The 18,654-nt window shown below is 34.8% G+C and overlaps 1 protein-coding gene across 1 annotated transcript in view; it reads left to right on the top strand.

Moving 5' to 3' along the window:
• ARAP2 (ArfGAP with RhoGAP domain, ankyrin repeat and PH domain 2) overlaps positions 1-17,551 on the top strand; it is a 116,932-nt gene extending 99,381 nt beyond the window's left edge. The window contains exons 27-32 of the mRNA XM_032187508.1: positions 1,342-1,481; positions 4,909-4,991; positions 6,296-6,331; positions 6,800-6,863; positions 11,213-11,344; positions 16,778-17,551. Of these exons, the coding sequence (XP_032043399.1) occupies positions 1,342-1,481; positions 4,909-4,991; positions 6,296-6,331; positions 6,800-6,863; positions 11,213-11,344; positions 16,778-17,128 (806 nt within the window). The 3' untranslated portion in view covers positions 17,129-17,551. The remainder of the gene's footprint in view (positions 1-1,341; positions 1,482-4,908; positions 4,992-6,295; positions 6,332-6,799; positions 6,864-11,212; positions 11,345-16,777) is intronic.
• The last annotated feature ends 1,103 nt before the right edge of the window (positions 17,552-18,654 follow it).

The raw sequence follows: 18,654 nt of genomic DNA on the forward strand, positions 1-18,654 counted from the left end.
TTGAAACACAAACTTCTGTACTGTATGTGGATCAATCCTGAATGGATTGAGTGCATCTGGTTCCTACTAGCTGCAAAGTTCTGGAAAGCCTTGCATGTTTTGCAAAGTTTATATCTGAAAAATGGTTAGGGCACACCCCAATTATTTTAGATTTATTGTATGAAATACTGGCTTTTAAAGAATACAGAAAATTAAGGTAGAGAACTGTGTTTTTTTTTCTCCTTCAGGCTTTTCAAAGATCTAAGTATTGAGTGTTCCTAGATTTGCTAATGCTGCAAATTTTAGAAATTTTTTTTTGAGAGCTGTACGTAGAAACATAAAATACTCCAATTTGGTACGGATTTGAAAGTGTGCTGTATGTTTTTTAAAAAAAAAATAAATGCTCATGATGTTGTGGATTCATTTTCTACTCTGAACATGAAACAAATAGAGTGGCAGTGAGGGAATATGCTCTTTTTTTTTTTTTTTTTTTTTTAACTGTATGTTTGCACAGACAACTGAAGAAATGTAACTTTTGATTTAAATTTTTGATATGTATTGATTCTTGTTCTAGATTCTATCCTAAACTAATGAAAATACTGGGAAATTTTCTTTTGAGATTTTCTTTTAATGGCAAGCGTGCTGATTAGAATGTAGTTTGGCTTTTTGATTAAATCAAAGTTTAACATCTTTTTAATTTACAGTATATTTAAAATATGTTTCATAGGTCCAGTTTGTACAAAGATATAAAGCAAGAGGGAATTGGATTCATGATTTTTAATTCTTATTTTTTTCAAATAATTAGGGTTAGTAAGAGGAATAATGTAATTCAGAGTCTTTAAACAGCAGTTTTTCAGCCAGTGTGAAAAATGGGATTGAGACAGAACTTTTCAGGCTAGCCTCACTACCCTATACAAAAAATAACAGAATCTTACTCTGAGTTTCATAGTATAACCGGGTTTTGATACATGTGCTTTAAAGTGTATTTACATAATCAGATGTTTGAGTCTGATTATTACTTACCTGCTTTTTTGTGCATGTGCAAGCGTGTATCTAATGCAGTAATTAGTACATATTTCACTATTGGAATGTTGGTGTTCTTCCAAAATAATCACATGTAGAATAACTGTCTACAGGTTCTTTAACAGAAGGGTAAAGAAAGTAAAGATTGAAGGATTTATTTCCGTAATTAAAATATTCATTGTGTCAACATTTAAGAATGCCATCCCTTACTACATAATGAGAGAAAAAAAAAATTGTAGTTTTAGTCTTTTGATAAACAGTAATACTAGGAGCACTTAAACATAGCAGCATCCAGTGTTGTTGTATCTCCTAACAAAAAGCATTTTATTTTCTTGGTAGAGAAAAACGTGAAAGGTAGTGTGAAAGCTGGCTATCTAAAGTACAAAGAAGAACCATCAAAACTACTGTCTGGAAACAAATTTCAAGAGCGTTATTTTGTCTTACGGGAAGGAAACTTGCTTCTTTACAAGGATATGAAGGTACCATGAACTCTTCATCAGTTTAACCATAAAGACTCCTTTAAACTTTCTTTTTCATATAGAAATGAGAAGACAAACAGATAAACACTTATGATAATAAAAAAAAAAATATCTAGAACCTGCGGTTTTTATGTTCCTATTTCACAGAGGTTTTAATAAAAGGAGATTGTGTCAGTTGTTGCAATATTACAAGCTTTAAAAAACGTTCAGGAATGTCTACAGCTTGTGCTGTGACTTAGGTTTGTGAAAGCATTCTGTAGTAGCAGTAGTAGATGCAATATGGAGCTTAAGTGAGCTGCATGCTGGGTTTTCGTGGTATCTCACATAAAGCCTTCAGAAATTACAAGCAACAGGGTTCTTTTAACCTACAAATGTTCTTGATTCATCTCTTCATGACTGAAGAGATTATAGAAAGCAACGTCCCCATACACTAGCAAAATCTCCTGCATCCCAGCAACCTTGTCTTTCCTCCTCATTACAAAAAAGTGAAATGTGAACTCCTTACACACTTTATTCTCAGTCCTGCAAATAACAGCATAGATGCAATACTACAGAATCTCACAGAAGCAAGTTTAAGCACACATAATAGAATGGTGGATTTAATATTTCATGGGAGTTTTCTCTGAAGAGTGCTTTTGGCTGTATGGAATTGGTGTTAAAGTATAAAACTAAATAATATAAAACGTGTACTATGCTACTTTTGAAAATTTCTGGTTAAAAATGTACGTATTCTACATTTTAATTTAAATTATTTTAATTTATTTTTGCTGATTGCTGGTTTTGCCCATCCAGCAAATGTGTGGCTTGATGACCTCCATAAAGTACTCTGAGGAATTTTTTTGTAAGACAGAAGCTTACGGATTCATTGCTAAAGTAAACTAATGCAAAAGAAATATTGTTAACTAAAATTATATCCACAGTCTTGCAAGATAAAATGACCACAGAATGTCAAAAATTGTCTCATAATTTACTGGTAGAACTGGAATTGACACGTGAGAATATATTAATATGTCCATAAAATCTTTAATTAGTATCTTGGAAAGAGTTTAAATGATTATTGTGCTACTTTACAATCTGCTTTTTGAGCCATTCTGCTTCATAAAGCATTAAATTCGTAAACTGAGTTGGAGTTTCTGATGGTATTACTTCTAAACAGTTTTGCATTTGTTTTTGTTCTTAAAAAAAAAAAGTAACAAAAAATAGCTTATTTCAGTTTGTTTTACTTTCTTTTGAGAGATGTTGATCCACTACTAATACTTTCAGTTTAATTTCAAGTTATATTTAGAAATGAATACTAAAAAATGGTTGAGACTGCAGATGGAAAAATTGCATTTAATAAGACTGCATGTGCTAATTAATTTATGAATTCTCATTAACAGCAAATTAGGTTTATATATGCAGGTGGAGATACATTCTGTTAAGTGTTTCTTTCTTATGTTCAGGAGCAATTATCAAAAAAGTAGAAAGTTTCCATGATATTATATGTTCAATTACAATATTGCACTAATTGGCAGAAGCAGCATACCACTTTAATGTACTGCTGTTGAGAGAGATGCTTACACACAGAAAAATAGCTTCCTTTAGGTGTATTTTTTTGTGAGAAGTGTGCTGTTGTTTAATTAAATCATACATTTTGTATGGGTGTCTATTCATCTTGGCAGCATTTTTGCTTTGAGTGGGAAGTTAGATGAGAAGACCAGACATAAAATAGTGTATTTGTTTTTTTCTTAAATGCTTATGATTCTGGATAGTCTCCCGTTTTCCTCCACAGTAAAATATGATATTAAAATCTATAAAGATAGAAAAATTGGGAAGCCAGGACAGTAAAGACTTTCTGTACAGTAACTTTCAGTAACTTTTTGTACAGGGATTACAAAATTTGTTAAATACTTTCTTTAAAGAAACCTGAACTACTTGACCTAGTAGTACTAAAGAGGAGTTACTGTGTTCTGTAGTAGATTTGTGCACTTTTTTTTTCCAGTAAGACATGCTCAAGGCACTTTAATTTCTCATACCTAAAGTGTATGAGAAATGTGTCTGTTGTAGGTTGGCTGAAGGTAGTTTTTCCAAGAATCATAGGGTAACTTGGGTAAGAAGGAACCTCTGTAGGCCAACTTCCTGTTCACAGCAGGGCCAGCAATGAGCCCTGAAAAAAAAGGTTTTTTTATATCCAATCTGAAGCTTTCTTGTTTTAAATCATGCTAATTGCATTTCATCTTACCATTGTGTACCACTGTGAAGAGCCTCGCTGACTTCTTTTTCAGCTTTTTTTGCTAATGTTTCAGTGTAGAAGTTCTTCACGTTGCCCTTGATGTCCCTAGCACATCTTAACTCCAAGTTTGGCTTTCCAAACACTATATCTGCATTTCCTGAGTGGTGTTTCTTCATAGCCTATCCCTTCTTCCACCTCCTGTATACTGTCTTTTTCTGCATTGGTGCTTCACCACAAGACCAGTTCCACCTGAGTTGCTCACCTGATAAATTTAATAGTTTTCCTGAGCATTGAGATGAATCATTCTGAATCATTCTTGATCTTGGAGAATGCTGCCCTTAAAGACCTTCCAGATTTCCTGAGGTTCTTTACCTCTCAAAGCTGCCTCCTCCCACTTTCTAGTTCCATGAGCAAGCCACAAGTTGTTATTTTACCCTTAAGGTCTGTCCTCTGCTAACTATTCATCTTTATTCCCTTCAGAATCTTAAACACTACTCTTTTCATGGTTGTTATGGTTAGTGATACCATCTGTGAATAGATGATTCAGCTGTGCATCACCCATTGTTTGCCTATCCATTACTGGTGTCAGAAAGCTATTCCTGACACCCTGTAGAAATCTGCTCGATTGCTTGCATCCCACTGCATTTTCTTTCCATAAGATAGCCATGGATAGCAAAACTCTGCCCTTTTTAACACCACTGCCGCCAACCACCTACCTGCCCCTGGTTAGAATTGGTATTTGTTATCCAGCGACTTCCTTCAGTTATTTAAAGACTTTGCTTATTTCATCCTGATAGAGTGGTCTGAAGCATATACTCGCCATGATATTGTGCATTCCTTAGAAGAGCTCCTTTAACATAGAGAGCAACCCTCCCCTTTTTATTCCATGACTGGATCATACTCCTGAAGAGCTTGTGTCCATCCATTGTAGCACTTCAGTCTTGTAACTTTCACCAGCACATCTCTATTACTCCAACCGTATTATAGTTTTGATTTCATGTTGACCTCGAGTTGTTGCTAATCAATCTCTTTCCAGTAATAGTGATTGGCACCCTTTGTTAATGGGAAAGAAAGAGAGGAAAAAAAAAAAACAAAACATAATGATCTGTTAGAAAAGAGTGGTGCAGTCCACAAGAGATGCCTAAATGTGAAGAGTTGCATGATGTTTTCTCTTTTGTTTGTTCCTGATACAATAATTAGAATCTTTATTTGCAGGCTAGCAAACCTGAAAAAGTGTTGCCTGTCAATTCCTTGAAGCTTTATCTTGGAGTGAAAAAGAAAATGAAGCCACCAACCAAGTAAGAATAGAAAAGAAAATAAGTTAAATACTGTCTAGAGAGGTACTATAGTGTATTTGTGAAAGGGGAACATAAAACACTGTGGAACAGGAAAAAGTCAAGAAGCCTATTGAAGTATGCTGTATTAAATTACCCTCCATAATATTATTTGTTCTGTTGCTATCTCTGTTCTTGTCTTCTATGTTAACTCTTCTGTGCTAGGAAATTACTTTATTGATTGGCTTTTCTTAATCTTAAGTGTATTATCTCTTGTGGATATATTAGCTGCTAGCTCACTTAGTTTTGTAGTATGTGTCCTGCATTTCATTGTACACACATTCTTTGCACCAAGAAAAAAAGAGAAAACCAACTAGTTGTGGCCTTTAGTGACGGTCACTGTTGTTTAGAAAGAATTTCATTTTTTCAAGATCCTTGTCATTTTGATACTTCTCCTTCCAAATGAAGACTACAGCGCCCTTTATAAACACCATTGATGATGTCTCTGGAAAAGAGGAGTGAAAAATGACACCTATTTTTCTCAGATGGTTCTAGTACTTACTCAGTCAAAGCCTTGAGACATTGAGACAATGTACATGAGGCCCTATCTGAGGGGACTAAGTGATCTGTTGAACTTCACAGCAGGCATTTCAAAATGCCCCCAAAATGACTGCCCCAAATTTCAGAGTCTGAGTGTTGTCTTCTTCTTGAACTCTAGCAGGCTTGGTGCTGTGACCACTGCCCTGGGGAGCCTGTCCCAGTGCCCAACCACACTGTGGGTGCAGAACCTTTCCCTAATCCCCAGCCTGACCCTCCCCTGTCCCAGCTCCATGCCATTCCCTTGGGTCCTGTCGCTGTCCCCAGAGAGCAGAGCTTAGCACCTGCCCCTCTGCTCCCCTCGTGAGGAAGCCACTATGAGGCCTCCCCTCAGTCTCCTCTGCTTGGGACTGAACAAACCAGGGGACTTGAGCCACTCATCATACATCTTCCGCTCTAGAAACAGAAGTAACTTCCCTTCACCATCTTTGTAGCCCTCCTTTGGACAGTCTCTAATAGTTTTTTTTTTTTTTTTTTTTTTTTTTTTTATCCTTATTATACTGGGGTGCCCAAAACTGCACACAGTAGATGACGTGAGGCTGCAGCAGCACAGAGTATAGCAGGACAATCACTTCACCATCAAACCCACAATTTCATTCTAGATTTACAGTACATTCTGAAACTTTGTAAAAACAAAATTTAATAAAAATGCTATATAATTGATTCCTGTGCTTTGAGGAAAATGTCCCTGTCTTGAGTTTCTGGAACTAATTTTTGAATTTTTTTTTCAGCTGGGGAATTGCAGTGTTTTCTGAAAAGCACCAGTGGTATGTAGACATGAGATACATCTGACTGGTTTAACTTCAGTGTTTAGTGTTCCTTGAAATGTTCGATTTCAAAATAATATTCACTAGTTTTAAAGCATTATTTTGCTTAAGCATTGACAATATTTTACATTTTTCTTATTATGTAAGAAATCACAGTTGATATGTTTTGGTAGTCTTTTGGGGGTTAGGTATCTGTCTCCTTTCTGTGAGCTTAAATCAGCAAACAGTTTTAAAATATATCATTCTAAATTTATGAAATCTTGCTTTAAACTAAGCAGATGCATTCTCTTCTAATAGTGTAAAGTGATAATTTGAGTTATTAATTATTCCCTATCTTTTTACGGGAGTGTTAATAATAAACATTGACAGAATTAATAAATAAAAGAAAGTACTGTTTAAACTTTTTTAGAAATATTCTTTAATATGTGTAGAAGCAACATGATTTTGTGTTTGTGTGTTGTATTCTAGGCATATATGTTGTGATGGACAGGATACGCAGATGGAGTGGATGATCAGCATTTTTACTGCACAGGTACTAATCTGATCAAATACAAGAAATGCAATTTTTACTGTTATGAAAATACTGTTTAACAGTCATATGAATTTGTTATACCTGTGTTACAGATAAAGTGGAAATACCATTAAGGTGTTTGGAGTACTCAGTGTAATAAAACTGCAAAAAAAGATGGTCTTAGTCTACGAAGATTGTGTATAATCACATTTTCATATGAAAGCTGAGCCCTTTGGAAATAAGTGAAGAGAATGTTACATTATATTCTGGCATCTTTTTTTTTTTTTTTTTCCTGCTGTTTACTGTGGGAGCTGGTTAAAGAAAGACAAGTCATTTCCTTTGTAGCAGTAATCCACTTTGAGGTGAAATTCTGTCTGGTGACCCAAAAGGTATATCTGTATCCCACAATGCCTGAGTGCTCTTTTTCTGCTTGCTACTTTGAATGTTGCATGCAAGGTAGTCATCGACATAGGTTCCCTGTTTCAATGCACAGTGGTGAGAACAATCCTTGTTGGAGAGCTGTGCCAACACAGCCATGTTTCTCTGGTATCCAAGTTAGCTTAGTTAACACCAGCAATTCATTGTGTCAGATAGGCACTATCTTAAATTAAGTAATCTTCTGCTTGTTACTAGATTGCAAATAGGAAGGGTGTAAGCCTGAGTGCCATGAAGGAAAGATAGGTCAGTTGCACGATTCAGCCTGACAGGAGGCTGGAGCAGACTTTAAGGGTTTAAAAGGATTTTGCATTTGTGTCTGATATATTCTTGTCTTACCGGTGGCATTCAAGGAACTTTGAGGAATATCGCTGAATAAACATTGCTAGATTTATGGCTATCTGTGAGCTTTACATATTACATAAAGTGGGCTAGACACAAGGCTGTTGCAATGCATACTTAGTGTAGAATTTTTTAAACAGAATCTGTATCTTTGACCTTCATAGATAGTAGTGCCAGAAGTATAATGCATGCCTTGTAGGTAAGACTTCCAAATTTTTGTCTTATTCAGCTCCCTTAACTGAAGTAACTATTGTAGTTTCTATGGAAACAGCCACCAGTTCTGGCATGTATCTCATGGGCATAACATGAACAATGTCATGACAAATAGGCTTAAAGTTTATTGATATAGGCTACATAGGAATAACTCATACAAGCTTTGTAACTCTGAAAGCCTTCTGATGTGAAATAACAAGAAAGGCAATTGATTAGGATTCTGATCAGGTAGTGTGGTATGTAGAATATTCCTCTGACAATATAGATCAAAAGCTGAGAAATGGTGATCAATGTTCAGCAGATTTCTAAAAACAACAACAAAAAATCATTTCATATGCCTTTAAAAAGAAAAAAACTCAATATTGTTGTTTTTTTCAAAAACTTCATTCCCTTGAGGCCAATGAATTAACACTACTAATAAACTACATTGGGATTTTTTTTATTCAGCATTCTGGACATCAGTAAAAGGTATCAGACCTTTAAGTTACTTCAGAAATTACATGCTAGTGAAGCCAGTTTGCTGTATTTTTCTTATTACAATGTAGTGCTTAAAACTTAAAGTGAAGATCTGTCCTTGAGAATGTAACAGCTCATGTTGCTAACGCTTACTGTAAGATCTCCAAATGTTTTGTATCACATGGCACCACACAATTATTATCATGTTATCCCCTTTCTAAACTAGAAAACTGTAGATGTCAACTGAGGCTATTATTTCTAGTTAAAATTTTTAAAGTGAGGCCATCTTTACGAAAGATAGCTTTCTTTTACCTTATCCATTATAACAGTATTTTAAACCTTTTATGTCAGAGGCTGCAGGCAGTACATTTTATTTATATCAGTAGAATAACTGAACTGAAATTACAAATTGAGAAATACTGTAAGGAATGTTTTGAAGTGGTAACACATTTACATTAAAACATCCAGTGCAATTAGGAGAGAGAAAAATGTTACCATGCTTAGAAATGCTTGACCAGAGCAGGATTTTATTGGTAATTAATAGCAGTTCTATTGTTTTTTCTCCTCTTCCTGATGTTTATTCCTATAGTAAAACAGTGCAGAGAATCTAAATGCTGAAGTTGTAAGTACCACTACAATTTTTGATATATAAAGTCAAGTTAGCCCAGAGGTTATTCACCTTATACTTTAAGCTGGTAAATACTAAAAGGGTTTGAAGGACCACCATAGTTCCTTTCAGTGTTATACAGTCAGTCTGAAAAATATGGCTGAAACTTGATTCTTCAAGTGAATTTGTACTAAACTATTATAGAATTAATAACGTATATAACATACAATTGGAAATAATTAATTGACATAAAGATGGACACAATAGTATACTTCCAATTCCATTGCCTTTGATCAACTATAGATAGGTCAGTGTATTACCATATGGTTCAGTTGAGCAGATAGGTCAAAACTTATGAATAAATACATTTATTATGTGACCTAATAGTATTTCTGATGTATTTTCCCAGAGTTCTATTTTTAGAAATGTTACAGACACAAAAGAGAAATCGGGTTATGTAACAGACAAGGATAGTTTCCAGCATCTTGCTGAAAATTAAGGGAGGCGCTTTCCTTGACATATTTGCTTAAAGCTTCTCAGTCACTTTCTGAATCACATTTGTTTTTTATGTCTTGGTCCACAATAAATTGATTTTTGTTGGCAAGATCTGCGCTTTGAAATAAAACATTCTTAATGTTCCATTGGAAGAAAGATTAAATGTTCTTTATGTTCACCAGGTATAGCTCTTACAACAGACGTTTATATCACCCCAGTCAGTACCACTTGTGAGAATTTTTTTTATTCCATAAAAATGTTCATCTATGAGAATTTTTTTCTAAATAAGGAGCTGATAGGCCTCTATTTTAAGTTGCTGTTTTCAGTCAATAATCACTCGTTCTGCTGGCTTATTAATAATAACACATTGTTTTTACTGACAGGCTACCTGCAAGTATGATCACAGCTCCACAAATGGACTTTGTATATAGTCTTGAAGCGATAGCATCTTAAGTCAAGGATGTGGGAGATTGAATAACATAAAAACAATAACTGACACTGAAGATTTTGACACCTATGAAAAGATACCTATTAAAAATTTGAACGGTGTGACTGAAGTTTTTAGGTTGAAAGCAACCTGTGAAGATCATATAGTCCAATCCATTTGCTCAAAGCTAGAGAGCAGGGTGCTTAGGTCTTTGTCCAGTCAGATTTAAATAATTCCCTGGATGCACTTCACAACCTCTTTGGGTTATTTATTCCAGTGTTTGTCCCATCTCACAGAAAAAATAAATAAATAAATTTGTGTGCTAGGAAAAGAAATGTTAGTTCTAATGCTTTGGATTAGACTTTTGCTAATATTTACCCAAAACATTCTCAGCTTTCATTAAGTTTCTTTAGTTGTATTTATGGCTTGCCATTTCCTTTGGGGTTTTGCTGATTTACCTTTTTGTGCACTCATCTCCAAACTTTAGTAACTATTCTTCTGTAGGCTTCATACATCCTCTCTGATTTGTAGAATCTCATTTTGAAGGTTTTATTCAAAAACCACTCCTACTCTACCTTGCTCAGAACTTGTCTGTCAGGTTATCATTAACTTCACTGGGGCAGTTGGTGAGCTTTGAGGGCATATGCTCAAATTTCTACATGTGAAATTCTTATATATATATATAGGTTTCGTGCTGGTGAAAGTTCATTCTGGATATTTTGTAGAAAGATTTTAACATTTTATTTGAAACCTTCGGTTAAGGATTTTTCTTCCTTTCTCTTCTCAGCCATGTTTTTTACTTAAAATGAAGATGCATACTTTGGGATTACCTCCAAAATTGACCTGTTTTAGTAGAGCCAAAGCAAAGTCTATTACTGACAGCAATCTGTTTGTGTAGAGTATGTTTTTGGGACATTGAGAATGTCAAGCCATTTCATTTTGGATAGCACACGCAGTTATAGTAGAATAAGCAATGTTTTTCTCCTAAATTATTGATATAAATGTTTAAACACCCTTGCAAATTGAGATGGTTTCATTTCAGAATTTTTACAGTCTCTTCTGAAAGCATGTTTTTATGGAATTTAAAAATTATGAAACAGATGTACGTGTTTGTCTACTTTCTATTCCTAGTAGATAATTGTATTGATATATAATGTGGAGAAAAGATGAAAATACATGCAAATTGTATAGAGACAATTTGGTTCTGTTCATTCAGCATTGTGCAACATTTACAAGCTATTAATTTAATCTTAGGCACCATACATCTTGCCCCCTTCTCACATGAGACAAATCATGTGGTGCAGAAGATGGCTCTTCCAAGACAGTTTTATATGTTGTGTTTTTATGAAACTGCACTCCAAAAGCAAGGATTTTTTTTTTTTTTTTGTTCTTCAGCATGCAGATATATGGCCACCTGCTGGAAAAGCAAGAAAACAGTCCATAACTAAAAGTCCAAAGATTGGAGGCTTACCACTAATTCCCATTCAACAGGAGAAGAACACCTGTAAAATCAGAGGGAGTATAGAAGTAAGTGGGATTTAAAGTTGATGTGGAATTTCTAATGACGATGCTATATTTCTAAATAGTCCAATAATAATGAACTCTCTAGAGCTGGATAAAAGTAAAATATAGGTGCTCTTATTGTCAATGTCCTTTTCATTCTCTAGTCATTAAAGGAACAGTTAGGACAACATAATGCTAAAAAAAATAAAATGTTTGTGACCTAATCTTGTGTCAGCTCTTTGGTTGGTCAATAAATCAATAGTGGATTTCTATTTGTTTATTTGTTGAGCAAGGATTTCTCATTAGAAGTAAATAGGACTTTTACCCGGTAATATACTGCATGTTATTACAGTTTTATGATAATAATGCCCTTGAAAACTGTCCTTCCTATATATTTTATCATATTTTCTCTTCTCTCTGAAGTAACTATTCAGTATTAGTTATCTGCTCTGTGAATGTAATGGGAAAGCTCAGACGGAACTAACTGTGATATATTTAAGCTGTAATATGTTTAGTCTCAAAGAACAAGGTCGGGGTTTAGATGCAACTCTTTGTGGAGACTGGCTACACTACGCTATATGCACTGATAATATGTCTCAACCTCATCATATTAGTTTAAGATGAATTTCTGCCATCTGCATAGAGGTACAGGTGCCTATGGGGAGAATTGACTTGCCTTACTTTCATCTCAGAAGAAGCAGTCATAGTGGAGGCACAGGACTGGTTAAACTAATGGTAAAGATTCTGAATGCAGAAGGATTATTGAAAGAACACCTTGGACCTTTTACTGTATGCAGTATGAGTTCTTGCATGTTTTGATAAGATTTTGACAGGAGATAAATTATGTGGAACATTATCACTATTTAGAGACTGAGATTGGTAAAGTTGACTCAGTTCCATAACAAACCACAAGCAAAGATAGGAGCAATACTACGTTTGTAGAATCTTTATCTACAAGCAATTCCATCTTTGTGTCTTCTTTTGTTATGCTTTCTTCATGCATTTCTTTTTTTCCTTTCCCAAGAATTATAACACAATGTAATTGCAGTTATCATTTTCCTCTTTAAATTTGTCGTTTCATTTTAGCATTTTCTCAGAAAACACTTTTGCAACTCTTTGATAAATTTCTTTTAATGTTTGCATTTTTAAACTTTTTTAATGAAAGGAAATTACAGGTCATGTCATTCAATAAACTTCAAAACCCTTAGGTATGTTTCTTAGCTCTCCTGTATTCTTGATTTTAGATGCAGAATCTGTGATAGGCTGTTTGTGATACCTACAAATCCAGACCTTCTAGGATAGAGGTTTTAATGGATTTCAAGCTTCAGTATTTTAAATCCTTAACACCTTACGGTACCAGCAAGATTTTTTTTTTTTTTTTTTTTTGTTGTGCTTCATTAGCAAGGACTACAATGTTTTCTACAGTGCAGCTCAGAGGAAGCCTGCATTTAATCGTGAAAATAAAAAATCTCTGTTTTCATTAATTATTATCATTTTGGTATTTATGACTAGAACTTGGCAATGTTTATACAAAGGGTGATGGCGTACCTTAAGAAGGTTAACACCAAATTATATAATAGAAAAAGAAAAATAACACTTTTTACATGGAATGTCAAAATTGGAATGAACTGTTAAAGACGGTTAGAAAGTGAGTATAAGACATGGTTAATTAAGGTGAAATACCGTCAGCAGTGTAGTTAGTAAAGCAATATGTATGTCATTTTGTAGACCACAACTTCAGTCTTCCACAGATTCGTAATGCTTGTCCAACATGCAAAAATACTATCATTTAGAGCATTAAATATGAATAACAGTAGCAAGCATTTTCAGGAGGATGCTGGTTTATGAAAAATCAAGGTCTGTTCACATGATAGTGTGTAAACTTGCAGTGGAAACGTGATTTAATTTGTCTTGATGTAGGCAGGGAAAGTGACCCAAAGTTTTCCAGACAGTGAAAGAAGTGATGTCTTTGTGATGTAAAGATGGATGGGATCTTTGGGACCCCCAAATATACCCAGACATCAACAAGTTTAAAATCAATGTTCTGTGCTAAAATGGCTGTATAGCATCTTTCTATTTATTTTTTTTTCCACTGATATTTATTGGAAGTAGTTTTATTGTGTGATAACATAAAAATATAATACAGAACATTTGAAAATGCTTGTATAACTAAGAATTCTCCTAATAACAATTAGGATCAGAAGACTTCTGTATCTTTTCCTATACTTGTTGCATACCTGAGAAGTAGTCCATTTAAAATATGTATATTCCTCAAGGATCTTTTAACTGAAATAGCAATACATGGCAGTATATCTGCAGTAAAGCTGTTTAGCTTTGTTTCAAAATACAGGAAGACTGAAGATACAAAGAAAAACTTTTGTTCTGACTTAGAATAAGTTATACCTATGTAGAGTTTTGAAAGAAACAGGACTTCATAGGGCTAATCTATATGAATAGATTTATTCCATGTCTTTTGCTGATATGTGCAGTAAAAAGAATTGTTAGATGTACAATTTGTTCACTAAGTTGATTAAGGATCAGAAATTTAGAGGCAAAACGGTTTCTTCTACCTTGAAATAGTTGTTTTTTACATTAGGAGCTACTGGGAAAAGAGAATGGGATCCAATAGTGTAATAATTTATAGCATGTCACTACCAGTAGGCAGTGGATCCAACTATAAAGAAATAATAAGAAATTTCATGCGACAGTTTTGTTTGTAAATCATTTTGATAAGGGAAAGTGTTACTGTTAGTGCTCTAATTTGAGCAACAGAATTTGACTCCATCAGTTTAATATTTTAATAACATGCATATCTGGGCATTAGAATTCCTGCATATACTGAATATATTTTAAAAACACCAAATGCTGAATCTATATTAATGGGCTACCTGCCAATATACACGACTATTTCAGAAAACTAAGTATCCTTTAAATTTGAGAGCTGTATTTGATCTGTTCCTGCTTCCATTTTATAAATCTTTCTTTGGGAAACAGGGTAAAAAAAAAAAAAAAAAAAAAAAAAAGGGCTCCTGCTATACCCAGATTAGAAAGAGAATTATTTCAGAAGTATAGTCAGTGCTTTTCTTCTTAGAATAAGCAAAATCGAAACATGATGTACAAAAGTCTGTAAATAGAAAATTGTTGCTCCTGATTGAACTTCAAGACAAATTTATATCTTAATTTGCTAAGTAACAGTAGAGAGCTTGGATCATGTTACTGTTTTCTGAAAGGTACTGCATGACAGTTTACATTTCTCACATTTTACATTTCACATACTATGTATATATTATCACAGATATTAATATTAATATTTTATTAATTGAACTTGAATCACCGACAGATGCTAATCTCACTGCTTTCTTGTTTATGCAAGTTACAAAATATATTTTAAATGGAAAATGATGACTTTTTTCAAACATTTAGCAGGACAGAACTCTCTGCATTCATGAGATATTGGGATGGTTTCTCATGTGTCTTGAAAATTTTTTTCACTGAATGTAGATGAACATATTAAACCATAGGATACTGCTTGCTGGCCTAGATAGTAGCAGGTGATTCTCAATTGATAACAATTGTTGCTGATGTCAGTAAAATTTAAAGTTTCCAGGCAAGCTAAAGGTCTGCTCTATAGCATGCAGTGATGCGTTGTTGTTCTGGGACTTTTTTTTTTTTTTTTTTTTTTTGCATGTCCAGGCCACTGATGCCTTGTTGTTAATGTTCAGTTTTCATTCTCAGTGACTGCAAATAAAAATACCATTCTCCTTAATGCTAAAAACGATATGGTAATATGGAGGGAAAAAAAAAACACACACCTTTATCCAGTCTTTTTAAAAAGCTGTGATTTTATATCATCCAAATATTTACTTTATTATTGAATAGATGCGAACTCAGGTGAGCTACCAAGACTGCACAAATAGAGCTGTTGTATAGCTTAGATTTCTTTAATGGAAACATTTAATATTTACTGTATTCCTTCTTACACAACACCTAAATTGCTGTATAAACACACATTTGGTGTCATTATGAAGAAACAAATGTGGCCTTAAAGCAAATAAGACAAATAAGAATGGTAGGGAAACCTATTTATTACATCTGCTCAGATGGTGTGGCAGCAGGCAGATCATTGCATTTGGAATAGCCTTATAGTTGTAGGGGAAACCGAGGTCTTGGAATTCTTTGTCTTTCATGTGTGACATCTTTGACTACTAGAAGACAAACAGAGCTAAGGGAAACTTACTAAGGGAAATTTGTGTTTGTTTGTTGTTGTTTTTTTTTTTTTTTTTTCTGTCTTTCTTGTGTGGCTCTTCTGTTTGTCTGGATTTTTGTAGAGTTATTCATGCATAGCATATGAGCAAATTGTCTCTCATGGAATCTTGAGACCTCATAATGGTCTTGAGACCATATTAAAGCAACCATGAAAAATAATATTGAAATACTAGAGGGGAGATGATTTAGGTACATCTGCATGAGTTAGGATCAGGAGGGCACTTCAGGAGCAAATCTTCTAGTTGTTCCATCTACTGTGTTTTGTTTTGTATTATGAACTGGTTCTGGACCATGTGAACTTGGATTGCTTTCAGATGAAACTGAAGTGGAAGATGATATGAGATTGTATCAAACAAAAGTATCAGACAGGCCTTCTGCTAAATTTTGTCTCAATTGTGTTTAAAAATAAATAAATAAATGAAATAGTATGGATGTCAGGTTTCTTAGCACCCTTTCACTGTACGAATGTACTCCTAATGAGCCCCACTATCTGCAATTTTTTTCTGTAGCATTTGATTTCCCTCTCATTTCTGACAACTTAAGAACTTGAAAATAGCCTGCTGCAATAGAACAGCTGTATTGCCATCAGTTTGTTCTTTGAGTTACAAGTATGTTACTTAAAATTGCTAGTCAAAATTTGAAAAAGCAGACAGCCTTTGTAATTTGCCAAGTAATGCTGAGCAGATGCTGAAAATATTTGTGCAATGTATGTCTATGTAATGTAAATGTTTATGTAAAACTGAATTTTGCACATTTATGTAGCTCAGACATCAAGTTATCATAATTGCAACAGTTTCCAGTCATATTTATCTAGTTTCTAAGTATTCTGAGAGGTTGTTAAGAGTATATGGATCTGCTGTAAAACATTAACATTTAATCTATGGTAGGGTAAAAAATCAAGTTGTGAATATATGAAAACGAATGTCTTCAATTCACTGTGTTTAATTGGATGATTTATGTAATTTTCAGAAGTATCACTAATTGAGAGAATATACTTACTCAAAATGCTTACTAAATGATAACAGCACAAGTTGTGGGAATTTAGAACTATTTATTGTACTGTCTCAGCTCTTGAGTAAAATTGATTCTTTAAAGTGTTATGTGAAGCCAAGAAGCAAAAACTGCAATCTAAATATTATTGAATATTGTGTTAATGTGAATAATCCTATTTCTCTTTGCTTGTTTGCTCAGAATATACAGCTGGGATTGGGGAAACCGAAACTCAGTGATCATAATGAAGATGACTTACTGGAAGAAAGAAAAAACTTGAAAGAAAAGGCATCTATTGTGGCACAATGTTTGGAACGCAAGGAAGAGAAAGTGCGTAATCATGCTAAAGCACATCGGAGCTTTATCTCTGAGGATATAGGTGTGGGAAAGACTGACCTATGCCAAAGACCACATAAGCCACTGAAAAAAAATAAGAACAAAACAAACAAAACTGCATTGGAATTAGATAAAAAATTGCCATCAAATGTGATTCAGGAACTAAATACAGTGTTGCAGAAGAACAGAGCACTTCATGATGAAACCTCCAGCTGATGTCCTAAGTTTGAAGTTTAGAATGTATATATTTTCTGGGCAAAAGTAGGGTTTTTGATGTATGTAGTTTGTACAGTGCAGAGAATTTAATTTGTTTATATGTAGCTCTTGATTTTGTATATACATATGCTATGGTATAATTTAAGATTGAACTCAGAGAAATGATCGTGCAAAAGTCCTGAAATTTGGAAGTTTTGCTGTGCAGTGCAATGGCACTTGTGTTTTATCAATTGTTTTTTTTGTTGAAGGTTCTGTTAGATGCAAGAATTCTAATCACTATCAAAAACTTTTGCTCTGTTTGTATTCCATACCATCTTGTAAGTACTGGAGAGAAATTTTTGGAATGAAGACAAGACATACACTGAAATTCATCCTGTTGGTCTGCAATATTTTAGTTGTCTAACACTATAAAAAACGAGTTAACATCTGCTTTGAAGAGTGATTTTTCACACGTAATTTTTTTTTTAAATTCAAGAATACAATGAGTGTCTGGTACCAGAGGCTTGTCCTCTGACAGAGCAGCATGTGAAAGAATCAAAGAGAAGGGATATAATAGGTAAGATAATCCATTAGTCCTTGTATCTCAAAACTACATCTATAGGGTATACATACAACTGTGATACCTAAGTAACCAGAGAATGTTTTGGATTGGAAGGAACCTTAAAGATCATCTAATTCCAAGCTCCCTGTCATGGGTAGGAACACATCCCACCAGACCAGGTTGCTCAAAGCTCCATCCAACCTGGCCTTGAACACTTCCACGAATGGGGCATCCACAGCTTCTCTGGGCAATGTGTTCCAGTGCCTCACCACCCTCAGAGTAAAGAATTCCTTCCTACTACCTAATCTAAATCAACCCTGTTTTAGTTTAAAGCCATTACTCGTTGTGCTATCACTACACTCCCTGATAGATTCCATCTCCTGCTGTCTTGTAGGCCCCCTTTAGGTACTAGAAAACTGCTATAAGGTCTCCCTGGATCCTTCTTTAGGCTGAACCACCCCAGCTCCCTCAGCCTGTCTTCGTACAAGAGGTGCTCCAGCCCTTTGATCATCTTTGTGGCTCTCCTCTGGACTTGTTCTAATACTTCCACATCCTCATTGTGCTGGGGGTCCCAGAGCTGAACACAGTACTCCAGGTGGAGTCTCACAAGAGCAGAGTAGACGGGTAGACCTTGACCTGCTGGCCACGCCTCTTTTGGTGCAGCCCAGGATACTGGGGCTGGCTTTCTGGGCTGCAGACGCATATTGCCAGCTCATGCTGAGCTTTTCATCAACCAACACTGCCCAGGTCCTTTTCCTCTGGGCTGTCCTCAATCCGTTCTCTGCACAGCCTTGTACTTGTGTTTGTGGATGCCCTAACTCAGGTGCAGGACCTTGCCCTTGGCCTTGTTGAACTTCACATGAAGTTCACAGAGGCCTGCCTGTCAAGGTCCCTCTGGATAGCATCCCTCCCTCCAGAGCACTGACTGCACCACACATCTTGGTATCATTGTCAAAGTTGCTGAGGGTGCACTCCATCCAATTAT

This window comes from Aythya fuligula, chromosome 4 (assembly GCF_009819795.1).
Source record: "Aythya fuligula isolate bAytFul2 chromosome 4, bAytFul2.pri, whole genome shotgun sequence".
NCBI lineage: Eukaryota > Metazoa > Chordata > Aves > Anseriformes > Anatidae > Aythya > Aythya fuligula.